Source organism: Drosophila novamexicana, unplaced genomic scaffold (genome assembly GCF_003285875.2).
Source record: "Drosophila novamexicana strain 15010-1031.04,08,12 unplaced genomic scaffold, DnovRS2.1 tig00001752-arrow-arrow-pilon, whole genome shotgun sequence".
NCBI lineage: Eukaryota > Metazoa > Arthropoda > Insecta > Diptera > Drosophilidae > Drosophila > Drosophila novamexicana.
Window position 1 is genome coordinate 324,806 of NW_020824886.1, and position 21,066 is coordinate 345,871.

At 44.2% G+C, this 21,066-nt stretch overlaps 3 protein-coding genes across 7 annotated transcripts; 1 reads left to right on the top strand and 2 right to left on the bottom strand.

The window, feature by feature from the left end:
- Positions 1-61: 61 nt before the first annotated feature.
- Positions 62-10,974, bottom strand: LOC115768329 (myb-like protein W). Of its 5 annotated transcripts, XM_030712888.1 has the most exons (4): positions 10,852-10,974; positions 9,683-10,178; positions 1,179-1,275; positions 62-384 (listed from the first exon to the last, which is right to left on the bottom strand). In XM_030712888.1, the coding sequence occupies exons 2-4, from the start codon at positions 9,702-9,704 to the stop codon at positions 336-338; spliced, it is 168 nt and encodes a 55-aa protein (XP_030568748.1). In that variant the 5' UTR covers positions 9,705-10,178; positions 10,852-10,974; the 3' UTR covers positions 62-335. The 5 variants fall into 5 exon arrangements, 3 of the variants coding, with proteins under 3 accessions (XP_030568748.1, XP_030568746.1, XP_030568747.1); XM_030712886.1 differs by lacking the exons at positions 9,683-10,178; positions 10,852-10,974 and adding an exon at positions 2,792-3,882; XR_004018508.1 differs by lacking the exons at positions 62-384; positions 9,683-10,178; positions 10,852-10,974 and adding exons at positions 1,405-1,760; positions 2,792-3,894 and having other exon boundaries at positions 1,194-1,275.
- A 738-nt stretch (positions 10,975-11,712) lies between these two features.
- LOC115768303 (DNA-directed RNA polymerase III subunit RPC1) lies at positions 11,713-20,420 on the top strand. The gene is made up of 7 exons (XM_030712847.1): positions 11,713-11,849; positions 11,927-13,785; positions 13,847-13,992; positions 17,530-17,947; positions 18,445-18,883; positions 18,945-19,983; positions 20,047-20,420. The coding sequence occupies exons 1-7, from the start codon at positions 11,806-11,808 to the stop codon at positions 20,251-20,253; spliced, it is 4,152 nt and encodes a 1,383-aa protein (XP_030568707.1). The 5' UTR covers positions 11,713-11,805; the 3' UTR covers positions 20,254-20,420.
- Positions 15,285-16,363, bottom strand: LOC115768304 (brachyurin). Its single transcript, XM_030712848.1, has 2 exons — positions 16,175-16,363; positions 15,285-16,111 (listed from the first exon to the last, which is right to left on the bottom strand). The coding sequence occupies exons 1-2, from the start codon at positions 16,310-16,312 to the stop codon at positions 15,380-15,382; spliced, it is 870 nt and encodes a 289-aa protein (XP_030568708.1). The 5' UTR covers positions 16,313-16,363; the 3' UTR covers positions 15,285-15,379.
- Positions 20,421-21,066: the final 646 nt, after the last annotated feature.

The window sequence follows — 21,066 nt, forward strand, 5'->3', positions numbered from 1 at the left end:
CTTTGTCTAGAGTTTCTCTGGGCTTCCAGTCTTCCTTCACTCCTCCACGTCTCTAAGTTGATTTGGATTTGTGGTGTTTTTTTTTTTTGTTGTTTTCTGTGTAGTTGTGTGTTTCTTTCTGCCGTCTCCTATCCCCTTCTATTCGTTTGTAGTGCGGGCTTTACTGTATAGTATATATATGCTGTCTATATATCTGGCATAGTCTTAGCTATTAGTGTTGTTGTTTTTTTTTGTTGGTTTTTTTTTGTTTTTAATTTTTTTGGATTTTTGTGTTTTTTGTTGTTGTTGTTGTTGTATGTTTAATAAAAAACTATTGGAACGGTACAATGGTTGGCTCACGTGTACCTGAACGGCTGTAACTTCCGATGTCTGTTACTTGAAGTCCTGCAAAATGCAGAAAATGCCATACGATTAGTGTGATAAGAGCAGAAATTGTGCTTAACAGCTTAACATGTTAGCTTAACAGATTTCAGCTAACATTTGGCACGCCAGCTGTTAGTGCGCAACAGCATGCTAACTAACAGACAACTGTCTGTTAGCAACATACACAAACTGTAGTTAACAGTGCTGATGTTAAGTGGCAGCGCAAAATAACATATGTTAAGTTAATTTCAATATGCGACAACACATATTAACTGTGGCTATGTTAACTGTAGTTTAACATAATTATGTTAACTGAGGTTTAACATAATTTATGCTAAGACTAGACTGGGCTGCGTATCTCGGCTCGCTTAGACAACTTATTTATGGTGAACTACAACGTTTAAGTATATTTACGTTTAACATTGATGAGAGGCGAATGGACTGTAGCTAACAGCAATGTTAGGTTTTTACAGACAGACAAATGTTAAGGCGCATGTTAAATTAGTTTTAAAGCTGTCTACCAGCTTATGTTAAATGCATTTCTCATTAATATGACGAAGTGTGACTTGCAACAGACAAGCGCTGTTAAAACGCAATGTTAGATGAATTTCAACTTGATTTATATGCTAATTTCAGGCATAATTGCGTGCTTTAAGTTTCCAAGGCAAACACACACACACACACGCACAGATACAGCTACAGCTACTAATCAATAGCAGCTGCGCGTCCTGTGTGCACGTGTGACCTATTTCACAGAGCCGTGACCGTCAAGCGTAATTAGATGGAACATACTTATAATATAGACTATAGCTTACCGATGACTTATAGTTCGCCTCTTTGAATTCATGCACAGTTCGAAGCCTTTACTCCGTTTTTGTGGAATTGGAGGTGCGCCTTTTTTTGCTGGTGTTTCTGCAAATATACCAAGAGAATCGATTAGTATACGAATACAGTTGAAACGATCAGCATAAAAGATGCATGTATATGGTGTCGACCTGTTGGGTATGAGCGTGCCCCCAGACAGTGTCCTTATTGGCTTACCCACATAGGTATACAGTTAGGCCAGCTTTCGGAACGGTGCATAGCAAGTAAACATTGGTAACCCACTTCGACACAACTAAGTACACTGGACAACTGGACTGAGCCGCAATGGTTTGCTTTGCTTTGCTTTGGAATCTTGAAACTAGCTTGATCTTCGAGTTGTTTGGATGTTGGGTTGGGTTTGTTATAGGTTGGTTGGTTGGGAGGGGGAAGGGTGTGGATGTTGGGGGCTAGAACGATCGATCGGTTGCTCGCTCTTACGCCAGCCTTTCAATGCCGCCTCATCGAGAGCTTAATGGAGCTGCTAGCATCGGCTCTCTCTTCTTCTTTTTATACGCAGTAATTTTGAAGCAAAGCTTAACCAAAAGTTAGACCACATCAAAAATATTGTTAACGCTTCGCTATCTAGTCGAAATGTATATAAATAAATATATATAGCTATAGCTATATATATATATATATATATGTTTTATATGTTATGTTATTTGAATAAAGTTATCTTGATTTCACGGCCAATTTGAATTGCATTTGCATTTGCATTTCTCGTTCATCAACGGGCAAGAGAGACAGAGAGTAGTATGTGCCAGTCACTGCAAATTTGAGATTTACACTGAGAATTTCGCTGTTTATATATCGAATAATTTCAAAATTGAATGCCTGGATTGAGTTTTCTATAGCTGCTACTCTCTCGGACCAAGCCTCTTAATGACAGCTATGTCAAAATTCGGTTTATTTCTTACAAAAAAAAATGAAAACACAGTGCCTAATCGATTCAACGGTAGAAATATGAAATATATATACGTTCAAATATACGAGCAAGTTAATTTTCTATCGAGAAAGTTCAAAAATGCTCAACTAAAAGCCAAGCTATTCGATAAGCCAGACAGAGGCGAGTCGTATTAACAGCAAATGTTACACTGGATCTTCCATATGTAAACTTAACAGCAGCAGCAGCAGAGTTGCATTCCTTAACTATACTGTTAATTGAGCAACAATAAAAGCCGCACAGCTGCTCTTCTCTTTGCTATGTTAATTAACAGTTAACGAAACTAAAAACTGTTTTAATTGACATCACTTTACCAACTTCTTTGAGTTTCCACACTTGAAACAATATTTGAAAACTTTGCTACTTTTGAATTCGAAAACAGCTCAACAGTAGTCGAGACGCGCTCCTTAACTATTCTGTTAGCCGATTATTGAAGAACTGATTGAAGCAACTTGACGAAGAAGAGTGCAACACAAGCAAGAACGAAAACTCACCACAGAGCTGCTCGGCTCTCTCGCTATGTTAATGCAGTAGTGGGTGGGTGTGGTGGGTTTGGTGTGTGCTGGTTGGTTGGTGGAAAAGGATTTCAACTGTTGTGTGTTGAAAAACTATGGAACTCACCGCTGAGGCTGAGGTCATAGGTAATGGCCACAGTATGTCGCTGGATGGTTAAATCGCACAGCATATGATGCAGCTCGCTTTTATGGTTCGTTGTCACGAGCAGGAGCTGAACGAGCGCGGCCAGAAATTGCAATGGCAATGGCAACGTCCACGTCAACGTCAACGACAACTTCGATTGCTTGGGCGGCGTCAGGTTGATGTCGTTTACCCAGGCAGTTGGCACACACACCACAGTGGCTAACAGGATCTTCTTCTTGTTAACAGTTCTGTTTGCACTCTCTGCAAATCTGTTAATGTTATTCTTGCAGTTACAGTGGGTCACACTGTTATGGTTACTGTTACGGTTATGTTTACGTTTACTGTTACTGTTGTTACTGTTATTACTGCTGTTATTGTTGCTGTTGGCTGCAATTGTTTGCGTTATGTTCTGTTTTCGATATGCCAGCGATTTGAAATTGTTGGTTATTTGTGTGCAATTGGTATCGGTATCGGTATCGTTATCGTTATCGGTATCGTCACGTTGCAAGCGACACGTTAACATCAACGTTCGATCGGTCCGACGGGGCAACACGAAATTAGGAAAATAACAACGATAAAGAGTAGTTGGCATTAATGGACAAATGAAATAACACCAAGATTCAACACACGTGTCAAAGCGTGTGCCAATGCTGGCAAAGAGACAACAAACAACGAACAAAAAACAAAAACAAAAAAAACGCACGACAAAGTGTTTTGTGTGTGTGTGTGTGTGCGCGAGCGAACGCGAGGCCCCGAGTACGACCTCGACCTGAACAATACCCTTTAATCGATCTGAACGATCAATTCTGTTGTTGTTGTTGCTGTTGTTGCTGTTGTTGTAGTTCGTTTAGTTCTTGAAGGATGCTGTTGTGCTGCTGCTGCTGCTGCTGCCGCTTCGTCGATATCGATAAATTGATTAATCGTTATGCGTTTCATCGATGATTCTTTGATGATGCGCGCCCGTGCGTGTGTGGCCCGTGTGTTTTACTCTTAACTGTGTATTTTCTGCTCTTCTGCTGATTTATTGGACCAAATTTGGTGTGTCACATTTGAAAAACTATATATATAATAAAATGATGCTATGCAATTGAATTGATTGGAAAAAATATGAAAACTCAATGTAAAACAAAACCAAAATCGAAACTCAAATACATATGGCAGACACACACACACACACACGCACAATACATATGTGTGTGTGTGTGTGTGTGTACATGCACATATGTAATTTCGATTGTAAATGAAAAGCAGCAACAATTACAACAACAACAACAACAGCTAGGACTCCATTTCACACACACACACACACACACACACACACACACACACACGCTCGCTCGATAAAATCCAATAATTACAATGCCAATTGGCACGGACAACGGTCTCTGGTCTTTATTTCTCTTGTGCCAAATTTGCGACTATGGCTATTTGGGGGCGTGGCGCTTAGATATATATATATATATCATATATAATTGTTGTAGCTGCTTCAAATACAATTTTATGCTGGTTTTTCCCAGACAAAATGCGTGGAAAATTTTTCACGTAACGCGAACAAGTCGTGGCAAAAGAAAAGTCAAAAACTTGCGATGGGCTTAACGCTGACGAATAAACTAACGGACTGGCTGACTGACTGTTGACTCGGCGATGCTGAAAGAGCACAAGTCCTGTCACTGTGTGTGTGTGTGTGTGTGTGTGTGACATGCTCCTGGCGGGGATGGAACACAGCAGCAGCAGCAGCAGCAGCAGCTCGAGCATAACTGCGCATGTGCCATGGCCCTGCAACAACAAAACAGATGTTTGAAAGAAACCCACCAATCCACCACCAAGCAACCCACCACCTGCCCACACACACACCCACCACAATTAAATGCAACTCTGCAGCGCATTTGAGGTCAATTTAAGCATATGTTAGGCGCCAGCAGAGCGACGTATTTGCAAATTATGTTTTGTGTTTTTTTTGGGCCAGCCGCAAAGTAGGCAGCAACAAAACGCTTGATAAAACAAACGAAAAATAGCCGAAATGTCAGCAGCAGAAACAATAACAGCCTAACTGCAGATCACGCAATGTGCAACGTGACGAACTGAGAGAGACACAGTGAGAGAGAGAGAGAGAGGGGGGGAGGGGAAGTGAGACGAAAGAGCGTGGGCGCACGCAGGAGCTTAATACACATGTAAACTGCATAGACGTGCGTGCGTGCGTGCAAGCGAGAGCGAAAGCCTCAGCAACAGCGAAAGCTGCTGTTGCTGCACTCTGAACAGCTGCGAGCGAGAGCGAGAGAGAGGGAGACGGCAGAGGCAGAAAAACGTGACTGCGCTGCTGCTGCTGCTGCTGGCTGCACTGTAAACAGCTGAGAGCAAGAGAGCAGCATTTGTATGGAAGCTGAGCGCGTGTCACTTGCAGCGCAAATAAATGAACTGGAGCTGAACTGCTTGCGATTGGCAGGCACTGCCCAACCTTTGTATACCCTGGAAACGCACGCAAGTAATCAATAGCATTATTTTGCATGATTTATGAATTTGCATGAATTGATTTTGGCAGAAATGTTTTTGGAATAATGCGCTTTTATCGTTTCAATGAAAATTTACAAATTTCAACATAAGTTTAATGAAAGTCTGTAAAATTATAGAAATATTATGATACTATACTATCATAATATCTTTTAAAATTCGAAAGGCGAGACACTGATTTGAACCAGCGACTTTTCTTTGCTAACAAACAAATACTGAGATGCACAAATATGTATATTTATTTATGAAATATAGCTTCTATTTATGATATTAAGATCTCAAAGAGGTTGGCTTTAAACAAGATTTAAATAAGATTATGGGCTCTTCTCTGTGCCTTTATGAACAATTTAAGGTTTTTTGTCAAAATCTCGGACTTTAGCGAAATTCTAAAGAGATTTGTTTAAAAACTTAGTTTAAAGTGCGTCAATTAACGAATTTCTTAAAGGGATTCCCATTTGGAACATCAATAGACCAGACTTTAATGGAGCACAAGTTACTAGGTATTCCCCTTTAGGAGGGAAGGCGAGGGAGGGGGGGGGGGGGGGGGGGGAGGGGGGGGGGTGTACTTAACTGCACTTGAATAAGCATGAAGAGTCTTTTCTTTCGTTTTTTTCTCAATTTATTTCTAGAATCGCATGACAAATGCAATTTGCGATGGCAGCTTTCATGTGCAACAATATCTATATCTATATATATACTTATATATATATATATGTATATATGTATATAGCTGCAATTGTTGCAGCAGATTTCTCGTTATCGCGCGTTTCTTTTAGCGAGATTGAAAAGGCGAATCGTGTATTCAATTAAAATGAAATCAAAGTTACTCAATTAAATTGCCTTACAGTATTTCACGGAAATCAATTAATTTCCCTTAACAAGCGCAAATGCAAGAAGAAGAAGAAGAAGCAGCAGCAGCAGCGAATGCAAGCCCAGTCGCATAATTCGAGAAAATCTTTGCGGATTTACGTCAACAAATGTGGCTGGGGATACGTTTTGCGTAAACAGATGTTGCTGCGTGGGCAGGGCGCAGGGGGTGAGGGTTGAGGGGGGTGAGGGGGAGGCTTGGTTTTGCGTAGATAGACAACAGGCTTATGCCTGTTGCCGCGTGCCTCGCTTTATTTTTTTTTACAACAACAACAAGAAACGTTAGGTAAGTGCGTCAATAAAATATGTTGCACAACGTGACAACGCAACAAAACGTTGCCACAAGTTACGTAGAAACAATTCGCTTTAAATCGCTTTTAAATTATCCGAAACTCTTGAGTTTACAAGGCAAAAGTAGCTAGAAATAGCTTGAAAATGATCAAAAACCCCTAAAGACGCAAAGAAAAAGTAGCTAGAAATAGCTTTTAAAAATTATAAAATATTCATAGAAAAATACAGCTAGAAATAGCTTGAAAATTATCCAAAATTCATGAGGTTCTAGTCGGGAGCACCCGACTAGGGAATACCCTGCACCCTCTTCCTTCAACATCAAATGCATATATATATTCTATTCTAGAAGCTATATGTCTAGTTTGCTGACTCTAGCTCCTATTATATACCAAAATTGCCCAGGAAACAGGATATCGATATCGATTTTTATCGATTGCTTGGAAACGGGGCAAGTTATCGATTATCGGAAACAAACTCGAGCTGCACGGGAACTAGGAGCACCTACATCTATTTCAGGTCTCTAGACAGGTCTCTCAGACAGACGGACATGGCTAGATCGATTGATGCTGATCAAGAATATATATACTTTATGGGGTCGGAGATGCTTCCTTCTGCCTGTTACATACATTTGGGTTTCGCACAAATACAATTTACCCTTATACCCATTTTCAATGGGTTCAGGGTATAAAAAAAGAAGAACGTTTTCGAGCGATCTCTCTGGTAACTAATTGATATGGTATGTTATATAAAGCAGTTCAAAGTTCATAAGAAGCACAGTGAAACTTGTAAATGCAAAAATCTCCACATAGCATAGAATACTGAGTAGAGTGGGAATTTCTAGTTCAATTTGCTGAATAAGTTCACTCGTTCATTTTCTGGCCGTGAACTAGAACGTTCATTTAGTTCAAGTTCAATCGTTCAGCTATTCAGTCGGTCATGAACAATTCGCTTGGTTCAGTTATGCAGTCAAATCAAAAGTGCATTTAAAATTCCGCTATATTTTATGTTTATTAAGAAATGTTCAGTTCTCAAAAGAATGTATCGTTCAGGAACGACTGAACTGCTGAGTTGCATGCAACGTTCATGAACGACTGAACGCGTATCAAGAATGCACCGTTCATGAACGACTGACTGTTCACTAATCACTGAATAAGTTTAGTAGTTCATTTTCATGATTCGTTCAATCGAACTTGGTCTGAACTAAACGAAAACAACTCTACTGCTGAGCCTATGGCAGCTATAATATTACGATACTTATCATACCCGGTGCCCTTTAATTAAATTCAACAATTATCGTTGATTTCTTGTCAATCTGTTCGTTGTTAGAGTCTCTACTGTATTTAAATGCAGGCAGTCGTTCTGGTGCTCTGCGCATTTAGGTTGGTTTCACTGTGCGAACACAAGAAACGGACACGCAAATGCAGAATAGATCGCAAGCGAATGCGCGACCTAGAGCGAGCGAGTTTGCAGTCGCAATGCTGATGATACCCTGTTCGAGCAATGCCATAAACTGGTTTTTTTTTTCTTTTCACTTTTATCAGTGCTTTTGTTATTGTTTTGCAAAATGGCAAACAAGAAACAGTAGACGAGGAGAGAAACAAAAAGAAACAACACAACAAAAACAAGTTGGATTTGAAGTACCCAAAAGTACTGCTCAACTACATAGATATCCTGTACGAAATGCAGAGTTCGAAGGAGAGTTCCACGAAGCATCAAAAATTAACAAGTGCATGACTAGTAGATACTCTAGACTCCGTATGACATTCTGTTAAATATTCTAGATCAAATCCGAAAGAAGTCAAGATTATGACAAGCTAAATAAGTCTCTATTTGTTTCAAATCAATCAGATCTGCATTCATGCGATAGCTTCGCTTGTATATGCAACGACCCCATTTCAAACAATTTTAATGGGTATTAAAGCCAAAATTGTCTGCTATAAAATTCAAGTGGAATTGGTAGCCAAACTGGGCATTTAGAAGGGTGCCGCGGCATCGCGAGAGGGGAGGGGGGGGGGGGGGGGGGAGTGGGAGGGGCCAGGGATTGATTGCGCATTGTGTTTTCGAGCAAAATATAATAATAACAATTGCGGTTTGTTTCACTTCAAACATACGATTAACAGCGCGCTGTTAATTAACAGTAGCAAAAACATGTATGTCTGTGTGCGTGTGTGTGTGTGTCAATCGGTTACGGCATGCGCACATTAACAGACCACAACAACAGTACACACACACACACGCATAGCGACAGGCCTGTGTGCGTGTGCGTATATGCATGGGAAGAAGAAATGAAAGAAAAGTACACGTCGCATGATAATGATGTTCACGTTCATGATCTTCAATTGCGTAGGCGCGATGCGCAAGAAAAGACTGGAACATTTTTCTATTATTGTTGCTGGAATATGCCTCAGATTTCGTTTGGCTCATTAAACAGAAAATATATACATATAAAAGAAAATTTGAAAGAGGCTTTCTAATTAAAATGAAATAAAGCCTGCAAGTGCAGCACACACACACACACACGCCCACACACACACACACACACACGCACACACAGTTGATGTTTATAAATAGTTCCAGCATATGCCAAGGCGAATAAAAACCTTGAGCCATGCGATCGAGATAAATAAATATAAGCAAATAGTTCCGATTACGGAATCAAGTGCAGCATACAGATAAACATATGCTCTATATATATATATATATATAAATATATGGAAAATTCCAGGTATACGCATAGGCTTGTACGATAAAGTAAATAAGGCTTGAATCAATTTAAATTCGCCGTAAATTGACTTTTGTTCGGGCAACAAAAGGAGGCGGCAGCTGTCAGATTAAGGCGAAGGCTACAGTGATGGCAAAATTAGTATGTATGCCCCTTAGCAGTTTCTAAGTTTTAACCTAAGATTGATCAAAAAAAAGGAGTTGCATTTCCTTGTAATTTTCATTTATATTAATCATTTTTAGCTAAGCAATTAAAACTCTAAGAAATTACTTTCTTTTGGGTCCTGCTTGATCCTGCCAGACACCCTACTCCTGGTCTAAGAAAGCCCTTTAGCAGAGGACGCGCCTGTTCAGACTGAACACTTGCATAACTTAATTTACTATACTTGGCTTAACAATATAATGGTCCGGAATTAATAATAGTATATGGATCTGTGTGTATGCACACATGCATCTCGTGTGCTGGGGCCAATTGAAGGTACTTACCACTTAATCTTTCAAAAGTCATATAAGATATTATGTTTCCCCTGCTTGGGGTGCGCAATGCAATCTCACGAATTAGATAAGGAAGTGTATGAAGAAAATCTTCTCTCCTCTCAACACACGTTTCAAATTCTCAACGTTACGATTTGAGGCTTTTGGGTCTCTCTCGCTCTCTCTCTCTCTCTCTCTTTCTCTCTCTTTCGTCCACACAGATGCCTGCTCGCTTTTGTTGTGATTGGGATCGATGATATATAGAAATATATATACGAAGATATATATATATATATATATAGAGAGAGAGGTGTTTATATATGCTGGTTAACCGTAATTGTTTATAGTGCCTTTGTTTTTCTTCTTCTTCTTTTTTTTTGCCACGTGAGAATTTTGCGCAACTGTAAAAAATCGCTTCGCGTTTTGCGATGGCCGCTGGCAGCGCTAAACCACGCGAATTGCTTTTGGTTAATTGTTGTTGTTCGCTTGTGCAGCTGCTGCAAAGACTCTGAAATGAAATTGAAATATATATTATGTACTTGTTTGTTTACGCTCATCAAAATCAAAATACAACAATCACAAATATTTTCGACTGCATTGTCATCAATGATGCAAAAATGCTAAACAGTATGCAAATGTTAATGGCCAAATGTTAACAGGGGGCATTCCTCAGCTGTTAACTTGCTGTTGTCTTTCTTTCAGTGTGCGTGCGAGCGAGCTTTGCGCATGTGTGTGTGTGTGTGTGTCCCGATCAATTTGTTGTTGTTGCTTTACGAACAACGAAATGAAACGAAACGTGCGCAGTACACTAAAAATATAAAAACGTTTGGGATATTCCTCTACAAAATAATACTTAAAACGTTTTGCAAAATCACGCACACATACATAGTTAAAACGGCAATATTTGTGCGTGTGTTTCGTGTATTTGCGAAATTGTTATTGACTCGTTATCTTTATAGATAGTTCACTTGCCACTTGCTTAGGGGAAGGCCCTTTCGAAAAAGTTAAAAAGTCGACAAGATATAACGCCAACAGTGCACGTAATTTTAATTTGTAGTGCACACACACATACACTCACTAGCACACACACACATGTGCATGCACAATGAAAGCAGCCACGCCATTTAACCATTTTTTTTTTTTTTGAGGTTGTGTCTGCCACTTTGCATTCATATTTTTACCTTTGTTTATATATCGCAAACAAATACAGATCTTCAATACAATGATTGCATAGAACGTTGGCTTTTATATATGGGTTTATAATGCGAATTGCAACTGATTTTCCACGGAGATACGACTACAAACTGCTGTGCACTATTAGTGATGTACAGAAAGTAACAAACTATCGATAGATCAGTTGAAAAACTTTAGTTTTAAAGGCATCGATGCATCGCATAGGGATCGACATCGAGTGTTGTTATTCGAAAGCAATCATTAAGAATATTGAAATCAATAGTAATAGTTCAATAATAGTAATAAACTACAGTTTATAATTTAACTAGGCAGCTAAGGAAGGGTAGGCATTAGCAACTTAGTAATCTAGAAGTATGTCGCAAGTTATTTTCAAATGATTCACAATAGACATGGAAGATAACACAAGTGGTAAAAGTATATCGAAATGATCATCTACCGTTAAGCTCAAGCACTGCGTGTTGTTTGAAATTAACTTAATTAAATATAAACAAATTATATGCGGCAAATGTATTCTAGGTAGAGATACATCATGGCTGCTACGTCGAGGATCAGCATCGCCCATGGGTCGATTGTTATTGTTTTTGCCGCCAGATGATGCAAAGTGTGACCGTGCAAGCGTAGGATATAAATCCTGAGCCAACAACTCGTTTAGTAAATGCAAACTTATTGTTTATTTACATAGATCGAGTTTAAAATTACAAATTATTAGCCTAGCCAAAGCGATTATAGCATAAACCCTTTGACTAATTGTAAGCGCCATATGTTCCACCTATAGCTACATTTAGGCACTACAATTTTAGTCAAGTATCGATACTCTGTACTCATTTGCGATACTTTCGGCCTGGTCGCCGGCAGCGTGTTGTCATATGGTTTAAAAAACTGAATATTTCTGATTGTTTGTTTGCTGAGAGATAAACACGCTGTTGCATTAAATTGACGCCATGCCCAAGGAGCAGTTTCGCGCCTCGGCGCTAAACAAGAAAATGTAAGTAGCTGCCAATTAGTCTAAATTGCAATTTGTAATCTTTCTTTTCTTTTACGTTCTGCATTTTGCGGGCACAGCTCACATGTGCAGTTCGGCATTAGCGGCGCGGATGAGATCCAGCAGGAGTCGCTGGTGCGCATCATATCGAAGAATCTGTACCAGGCACAACGGCAGCCGGTGCCCTATGGCGTCCTGGATCGCCGCATGGGCATCAGCACAAAGGATGCGCTATGCGAGACGTGCGGCCAGGGCCTGAACGAGTGCATCGGGCATTTTGGGTATTTGGATTTGGCTCTGCCCGTCTTTCATATTGGACACTTTCGGTCCACCATCAATATACTGCAAATGATATGCAAGACGTGCGCACATGTTATGCTAAAGGCTGAGGATCGTGCCGCATTTGAGAAGAAGCTGCACAATCCGAATTTCTCGTATTTGGGCAAAAAGGCGCTGCACTCGCAGATGCTGGCCAAGGCCAAGAAGGTGACCAAATGTCCGCATTGCGGTGCTGCCAATGGTGGCGTCAAGAAAGGACCCGGTCTGCTCAAAATCCTGCACGATCCGTACAAGGGGCGCAAAAAGGATGCCGTCTTCACCAGCCACATGGACCAGATGCTGCGCTCCACGGAGCTCAATCGGGATCTGAACCTAACGCTGAGCAACTACAGCGCCGCCGAGGAGCTAACACCGCTCATGGTGCTCGATCTGTTCGAGCAGATACCCCAAAGCGATGTGGCGCTGCTGGGCATGTGCTCGCGCGGAGCCCATCCGAAACATTTGATAGTCACGCGCGTCTTTGTGCCGCCCGCCTGCATACGGCCATCGGTACTGTCGGAGGTGAAGGCCGGCACCACCGAGGATGATCTCACAATGAAGCAAAGCGAAATTCTATTGATTAACGATGTGATACAGCGTCACATGGCCACCGGCGGCAAGATCGAGCTCATACACGAGGACTGGGACTTTCTGCAACTGCACGTGGCGCTCTATTTCCATAGCGAGATCAGCGGCATACCCTTGAATATGGCGCCGAAGAAGACGACGCGCGGCATTGTGCAGCGCCTGAAGGGCAAACAGGGCCGTTTCCGTGGCAATCTGTCCGGCAAGCGTGTGGACTTTAGCGGTCGCACTGTCATCTCACCGGATCCCAATCTGATGATCAATCAGGTGGGCGTGCCGGTGCGCGTGGCCAAGATACTCACGTATCCGGAACGCGTGAATCCGGCCAATATACGGCAAATGAAGCAGCTGGTGCGCAACGGACCCAGCATGCATCCGGGCGCCAACTATGTGCAGCAGCGCGGCTCCAGTTTCAAGAAATACCTGGCCTATGGCAATCGCGAGAAAGTCGCCCAGGAGCTCAAGTGCGGCGACATTGTGGAGCGCCATTTGCGCGACGACGACATTGTGCTCTTCAATCGTCAGCCCTCGCTGCACAAGATGTCGATCATGTGCCATCGCGCCAAGGTGCAGCCGCAGCGCACGTTCCGTTTCAATGAGTGCGCCTGCACGCCCTACAATGCGGACTTCGATGGCGACGAGATGAATCTCCATCTGCCGCAAACGGAGGAGGCACGCGCCGAGGCCCTAATCCTAATGGGCAATCAATCGAATCTGGTGACGCCGAAAAACGGCGAGATTTTGATTGCGGCCACACAGGATTTCATAACGGGCGGCTATCTGCTCACCCAGAAGGAGGTGTTTCTCACCAAGGAGGAGGCCATGCAGCTGGCCGCCTGCTTTCTGGCCAACGAGGATTCCACAATGCGCATCCAAATGCCGCCGCCGGCCATTTGGAAGCCGCGTCGCCTTTGGACGGGCAAACAACTGTTCAGCCTGCTGATGCGGCCCAACGATGACTCCAATGTGCGCCTCAACATGGTCAACAAGGGTCGCAACTATGCCGGCAATATGGATTTGTGCGCCAACGATTCCTGTGCGTATGCAGCTTGTCTATATTTCGAGTGTTTTCTCTAACTTCTGTTCGTCTCTTTCAGGGATTCACATACGCAACTCGGAACTGATGTGCGGCACCATGGACAAGGCGACCATGGGCTCCGGCACCAAGCAGTGCATCTTCTATTTGCTGTTGCGCGACTTTGGTGAGGCCTTTGCCACCAAAGCCATGTGGCGTCTGGCCAGGGTGCGTATGAATCTCACTCTCTCGCTCTCTCTCTCTCTCTTTCTCCCTTTAACCCATGTGATAACATTTCTTCTGGCCTTGCAGTGGGCCTTAGAAGACATTGGAGCTGCATTGTATACACATTTTGAACAAAATCAACTGCCGAGTCATTTAAGTCATGTCCGTTTGTCTGTTTGGCAAAGAAGAGGGCGCCTATTTCTGCCTTCTTACCCCGATTTTCATGTTAAAGCTGCCAACAATTGGTTGAACATTTTGTTTATTTATTTATCCCAACTAAACGAGGCAACTGCGAACCTTAACAAGCTGCTAAAATAAAAGAGAAATTTTGTTAACAGCAGAGTACGCTGCCATATGAGTAGTTCGCCCATACATAAAGCTTTTTATCATAATTAGATCGGGCATATATATGTATTTTATCAGGATATTATAGTAGGATATCATGTCGAGAGTCTTTGCCCGTGCCCACTTCTAAGGCTTACAGCACAGAGTCACATATGGATTGTCTACTCCATTTATGTCCGCTTATAATTCTCAAACAGTTTAAGCCTTGACGTTTTCCTAATATCGAAAGTGCTTAGTCGAGCGCAAATATGTCCGTTGTGTACACTCGATAACACGGTTTCGATAACAAGTTTATTTAAGCCTTGGTTTAAAGTAAAGCAAATATGAAACTGTCAAAACGGTACGCAATCAAATAAGAAAACGATAACGATAGCCCGCGATAACAAGGCGCTCATGAGAAGCAAGAGAAAACGACAAAAGTGATATTGATATCGATATCGATAAAATAAATTTAAGCCTCGGATGAGGAAATGCTAGCTCAGCTAATCGTTCGATAACATTTGTATCGATAATCTTGGCATCGATCATCTTACTATCGATCATCTTAGGCATCACAAGTCATTTGAAAACAATTCAAAATTCTGCTTGCTATCAATTGATTAATCGCTATCGATCAATTGAGGAGCGCAAATGAAAAGCGATAACTTCATATGGCTTGATGTCAATGACAGTCTAGCGTAAAGAATCGCCTGTTGCTGCTGAACTGACAACCGGAACTGGGCCCTTGGCGCAGTCGATGAGAATAACGATAACGATAACGATAACTCGATAAGAAGAGACTTGAAGATAAAGCTAAATTGTTCTAGAATTCTTTGCCACAAGGCACGTAGAAATCATATATATAATGGATGAGCCGGGTTGGTTAGTGGCAGGGCAAAGGGGGCAGGCAGGGAGGGGGGCGGGGAGGGGAGGGGCTCGTCTATCTTATCTGTGTTGGGGAATTCGTTTTTGGTTTATTCGAGTGGAACATTTGCGCTTTATTTGCGAAACAGTAGGAAATGGATCAAAAATAGAACAGAATATCGCATGCATGAAATCTTTCGCTTTAGCTAAGTGTCAGGCCCGTCGTCTCTGCGATATAGTCCAGGAACGAAGTGATGCGCACATAGCCCGACGGATAGCCGGCGGTGCACTGATCCTCGGCCACAAACGAATTGATGCCAATCTGTATCCAGGCGCCAAGATTGCTGCTGTAGACGATAAGCGGTCCGCCGGAGTCACCGCTGCAGGTGGACATATTGCTGCCCGCATAGCCCTCCGCACAGATGGTCGAGTCGAGGACGACGCCGGCACCGAATATGGTCAGGCACTTGTCGTTGGCAATGATCTGCACCTGGGCATACAGCAGCTGCTGCGAATAGTCCAGATACTCGTCATCGATCAGGCCGAAGCCCGCAATGGTCGCCTGGCTGCCCACATAGCTGTTGCCCGCCTGCGTGCTGGACACCAGCTGTATGGGCTGTATGCTGCTGGTGAAGATTAACGGCTGGGGCAGCTGCACCAGGGCCACATCGTTGTTCATCTTGTCATTGTAATTGGGATGCACAAACAGCTCGGTGGCCGTCATATTTAGCGCCTGCTCTGCGTTCAGCTCGACGCTGCCAAAGACCAGATACAACGAATCCCGGCCATAGGCACAATGGCCGGCGGTGAGCACCCAGCTGCTCGAGATGATCGAACCGCCGCACAGCAGATCATCCCATTCGTCGCGCTTCAGTATCACCTGCCATGGAAACTGTCCGACCGCTGCGCGCTGGCCCGATATGATGCGTCCCTGCTGTAAATGTACGAATGCGCATCAATGTATGTGATAATCCTTTAGAGCAAGGGCAACACCTACAATATCCAATTGTTCGGCTGCGGGCGCTGCCAGCGCCGGCAGCACAGATTCCAGCAGCAGCAGCGCCGCCAGCATTGTGCACTCGACGCCGTGGCCCAATCCTTTCAAGCTGCGTTTAATCTTACGAACAATTTTCATACTTTTTTTTTTTTCTGTGCGCGCGTTTGTTGCTCGGCTTCGTCTGCGTTGCTTTGCTTTGATTTGCACAATTATATGCTGCCTGCATGCATGCCCACTCTGCCACGCCCCCGCCCCCGCCCCCGCTCCCCTCTACCGATGATCACCTGCTTTCTGTACAATTTGTTATTAACACGGCCCGTCGTGTTCTTGTTATTTGGCCAGCTCGCGTCTCGCAGCTCGATAAGATTAATTACTCACACGCCAATTCTGTTCCACTGTCTGTGCCGGCGTCGCTGCCGGCGTCGCTGCCGGCGTCGCTGTCAGCTGCTTAAACTAACTTTGCCCTCTGCTCTCCCTCTCTCCTCTCTCTCTCTCTCTCTCTCGGTCTCTTGGCAATTCCTTTTGTCCAACCTGGTTAGCTCTTATCACTGATAACGCGATGCGCTTGCTCTGCTACACTAGACAACATAATTCAGTTGCGTTTTTGGCTTCAAATATGTTTTGTTGCCACTTTGATCTGCTGCTTGAATATATATTGAGTATCCCGCCTAACTTCTCAGCTGCTGCCCCATCTAGGCTCGAATCCCATGCCGTGTCCCAGAGTCGTGTCGTTAACAGCATAATACGCTATTGTCACTAGGGTATAGTTATATTTATCTATATTATGTGACAATCACAACCGAAACGCACTTGTCTGGGATTCGAACATGGCTGCAACCTTGTTCAGCTGCCTTAATGATGGACAACTCAGCTTTGGAGCGCAAGAAACTTGAAATAACACGATCTATTTAAGCGTTTGGCATATATTTCAACTCTCGCTGCTTCAGTTCGAACGAAACGTTTACGAATGACGCGCAAAGCGGAAACGAAAAGCGAAATACTTCGTGGCGAGCGCGTGAATGCTTCAGAGCGAGAAAAGAATTCTTGTGTAGCCGCAATTTGGCAGTCGAGTGTAATTTAATTAGCTCACCTGCCTGTCGCTTGTTCCAAACAATTAAATGCCATACAACGAATTATTTACGTGCTAAACACCAGCTCCTCGCGCACCTACGGCCCGTCCACTGTGTGCGTTGGTTTATCAGAATCTGGCTGGATGACTTTCGCCAGAATTACTGCTGGCTTTAACCATGACGTGACTTAACGGCCTTGTTATTGGGCTTTAATTTGAACAAGTACTGGGAATTCACCAAAGACTATTAACAATAATAAACTCTTTTCGTTTTGTGTGCTTGCAGATCGCCTCGTATTTCATACAGAATCGTGGTTTCTCCTTTGGCATCAGCGATGTAACGCCCAGCGAGAAGCTGCTGCATCACAAGCAGATCCTCTTGGAGCGCGGCTATGCCAAGTGCAACGAGTACATCGAGAAACTGAAGGCGGGCACCCTCCAGTGCCAGCCGGGCTGCACGCCCGCTGAGACTCTCGAGGCGGTTATGCTGCGCGAGCTGTCCGGCATACGTGAGCAGGCGGCCAAGACCTGCTTTGCCGAACTGCATCCGACGAATAGTGCTCTGATTATGGCGCTGAGCGGCTCCAAGGGCTCCAACATTAACATCTCCCAGATGATCGCATGTGTCGGCCAGCAGGCTATCAGTGGCAAGCGTGTGCCCAACGGCTTTGAGAATCGCGCTCTGCCGCACTTCGATAGGCACTGTAAGTACAACTCGCTCTAAGTTACTCGTTACTCGTTACTTTTTATCTTATCACCTGCTACTCTTCCTTTGGTCGTCTCTCCTCTCTCCTTTAGCTAGCTATTGATCCTATATGTCTTGTTACTTATATAAATATCACTCGTTTGTCTTGTGGCTACTTATCGTCACTTTTCCCAAGTTACTCGTCACTCGTTACTTCATACTTGTCCCCTGCTACTCTTCCTTTCGTCGTCTCTCCTCGCTCCTTTAGCTAGCTATTGATCCTTTATGACTTGTTACTTATATATATATCACTCGTTGTTAATCACTCGTTACTTTTGTCTTGTGGCTACTTATCGTCACTCGTCACTTTTCCCAAGTTACTCGTCACTCGTTACATCTAACTTGTAATTCGTTGCATGTCTTATAACTTTATTGACATACCACTCGACACTCGTTATATTTAGTTTATATTCGTCACTCGATATTGACTACTCGTCGCCATTTGATTTGTTGCAGCTGCCATACCCGCCGCCCGTGGCTTCGTGCAGAACAGCTTCTATTCGGGATTGACGCCCACCGAGTTCTTCTTCCACACAATGGCCGGACGCGAGGGTCTCGTTGATACGGCTGTGAAAACCGCAGAGACGGGCTATTTGCAGCGTCGCCTGGTCAAGTGTCTGGAGGATCTGGTGGTGCACTACGATGGCACCGTGCGCAACGCCATCAATGAAATGGTCGACACCATTTACGGCGGCGACGGACTCGATCCCGTTTCGATGGAGACGCGCAACAAGCCCGTCGACCTGAACCATCAATACGATAATCTGCGCGCCCAGCTACCCTGCGTCGAGCAGCAGCAGCCGCTGGAAGCCGACGAGATTCTGGGCGTGGCGGAAACGCTGCTCAAGCAGCCGGAGTTTGCGGAGGCGCGTCTCGACTTCAAGCTGGACATAACGTAAGTCAGCTGCGCGATAAATGGTCGAGATTTGAGTGAGAACCCTTCTTTGTTTCCACAGCGCGCACCTGAAGAACATTGCAAAGCGAATTGGCCAGCTGCAGCAGCAGTACGGACCGAAGCACAGATCGCTGTGCAACCAGATCGAATGCCTCAGCCGGGAACAGCTGCTGGAGTTTCTGCGCCGGATCAATGATCGCTACAATCGTGCCGTCAGCGAGCCGGGCACCGCAGTTGGCGCCATTGCGGCTCAGAGCATAGGCGAGCCGGGCACACAGATGACGCTGAAGACGTTCCATTTCGCTGGCGTCGCCTCGATGAACATCACACAGGGCGTGCCGCGCATTGTGGAGATCATCAATGCGACCAAGACGATCTCGACGCCAATAATAACAGCCGAGCTGCGCAACAATACGAGCATGGAGTTCGCGCGCCAGGTGAAGGCGCGCATCGAGAAGACAACGCTGGGTGAACTCTCCTCCTATGTGGAGCTGGTCTGCGGACCGCAAAGCTGCCATCTGGTCATTGGCATCGATGCGGCGCGCATCAAGGTGCTCGGCCTGCACATCGATCTGGACAGCATCATGTGCAGCATACTGAAGTCGCGGCTGCGCATCAAGCCCGGCCAGCTGCACGCCGTGCCCAAGAAGTCGCGCATTATGGTGCGCGTCGAGGCGACACGCAATGCCACCATCAATGCGGAACTGGCCCGTCTGGCGACCACCATACAGAACGTGGTCGTTGCCGGCCTGCCCAATATAGCGCGCGCCGTCATTGCCGTGGACGATGCCCATCAGCCGCCCACCTATAAGCTGTGCATCGAGGGCTACGGCCTGCGCGAGGTGATCGCCACATATGGCGTTGTGGGCGAACGGACGCGCAGCAACAACATCTGCGAGATCTATCAGACGCTGGGCATTGAGGCGGCGCGCACAATCATCATGAGCGAAATCACCGATGTGATGGAGGGTCACGGCATGAGCGTCGATTGGCGGCACATCATGCTGCTGGCCAGCCAGATGACCGCACGCGGCGAGGTGCTGGGCATCACGCGACACGGCCTGGCCAAGATGCGCGAGAGTGTCTTCAATTTGGCATCGGTAAGATGGAATCTTTGCCAGCTTTTCTATAGTTATTCATATGCGTGTTTCTCTCGTTGGCAGTTTGAGAAGACGGCGGATCATCTGTTCGATGCCGCCTACTATGGCCAGACGGATGCCATCAATGGCGTCTCGGAGCGCATCATCTTGGGCATGCCGGCGGGCATTGGCACCGGCATCTTTAAGCTGCTGCAGCTGCACGAGGACAAGCAGGTACCGCCAATTGAGCCGACCATCTTTCATCAGCTGGGCCTGCATCCGTTTGCCTAGCCCGCCCGCAGCCCGCAGCCCGCCCGCCCGCCATCATCCACTCAGTTCCTGTGAAATGCCAGCCAGTTAGTCCTTAGTCCTTAGTCCATCTAGTTGGAATGTGTCGCCATGTTCCCAGTTTTAGGTTCATTACGCTGACCTCCAACAATTACCAAGCGTTAAGTTTAAATAAAGTTGACGATAATCTGTTTAAATATCAGATTTCATATGTTTTATAATCTTAAGTTACATTTGCATTAAGGAAAAACCCAAGGATTAGCTGCCCTTGTCTGATATACTTTAGATGTTAAAGCTTTTAAACAAGTCCGAAGGACTTTCTGCTATCTCTCTCTCTCTCTCTCTCTCTCTCTCTCTTTATAGCTTATGATCAAACAATGCGATAAGCTGATCAGATTTGAAAAAACTTGGATAACTTCGTCTCTTCCAAGTTTGGCTTAGAGATCTGGTAAATGAATCAGGATTGTCGTGTGCAACAAAATGTTTCTATGATATAGTAATACGTTACGTAAGACTTACGATAGATTTACTGTCTGTGAGAAAAGTCGGTAGAGAGAAAGAGAAAGACTTTCGAATTGCCTGATCAAGTATATATATATATATATATACTTTTTGAGGGACTGCTTTATCTAGCTATTATCAGCTGCTCAATCGAAACTCTTTCTAGTTTATATCAAAAAATATCAAATTTAGGAAATAGCTTTAATTCGTTTCAATAATATTAGCTGGAACGTGCATATAATTAAGTCTGGAAACTAACAGCTTAAAGAACTACCAAATTGATCTGTTACCCTTCAAATCTAAAATTCTTTTCCG

Coding starts and splice junctions, on each gene's coding strand:
- LOC115768329 (XM_030712886.1), bottom strand. CDS start 3,401: ATGCCAACTACTCTTTATCGTTGTTATTTTCCTAATTTCGTGTTGCCC. Junction 1,276..2,791: donor CTATGACCTCAGCCTCAGCG/GTGAGTTCCATA, acceptor GTATATTTGCAG/AAACACCAGCAAAAAAAGGC. Junction 385..1,178: donor AGGCGAACTATAAGTCATCG/GTAAGCTATAGT, acceptor TGCATTTTGCAG/GACTTCAAGTAACAGACATC.
- LOC115768303 (XM_030712847.1), top strand. CDS start 11,806: ATGCCCAAGGAGCAGTTTCGCGCCTCGGCGCTAAACAAGAAAAT. Junction 11,850..11,926: donor TCGGCGCTAAACAAGAAAAT/GTAAGTAGCTGC, acceptor TTGCGGGCACAG/CTCACATGTGCAGTTCGGCA. Junction 19,984..20,046: donor GTGTCTTCAATTTGGCATCG/GTAAGATGGAAT, acceptor TCTCGTTGGCAG/TTTGAGAAGACGGCGGATCA.
- LOC115768304 (XM_030712848.1), bottom strand. CDS start 16,312: ATGAAAATTGTTCGTAAGATTAAACGCAGCTTGAAAGGATTGGGCCAC. Junction 16,112..16,174: donor CAGCCGAACAATTGGATATT/GTAGGTGTTGCC, acceptor GTACATTTACAG/CAGGGACGCATCATATCGGG.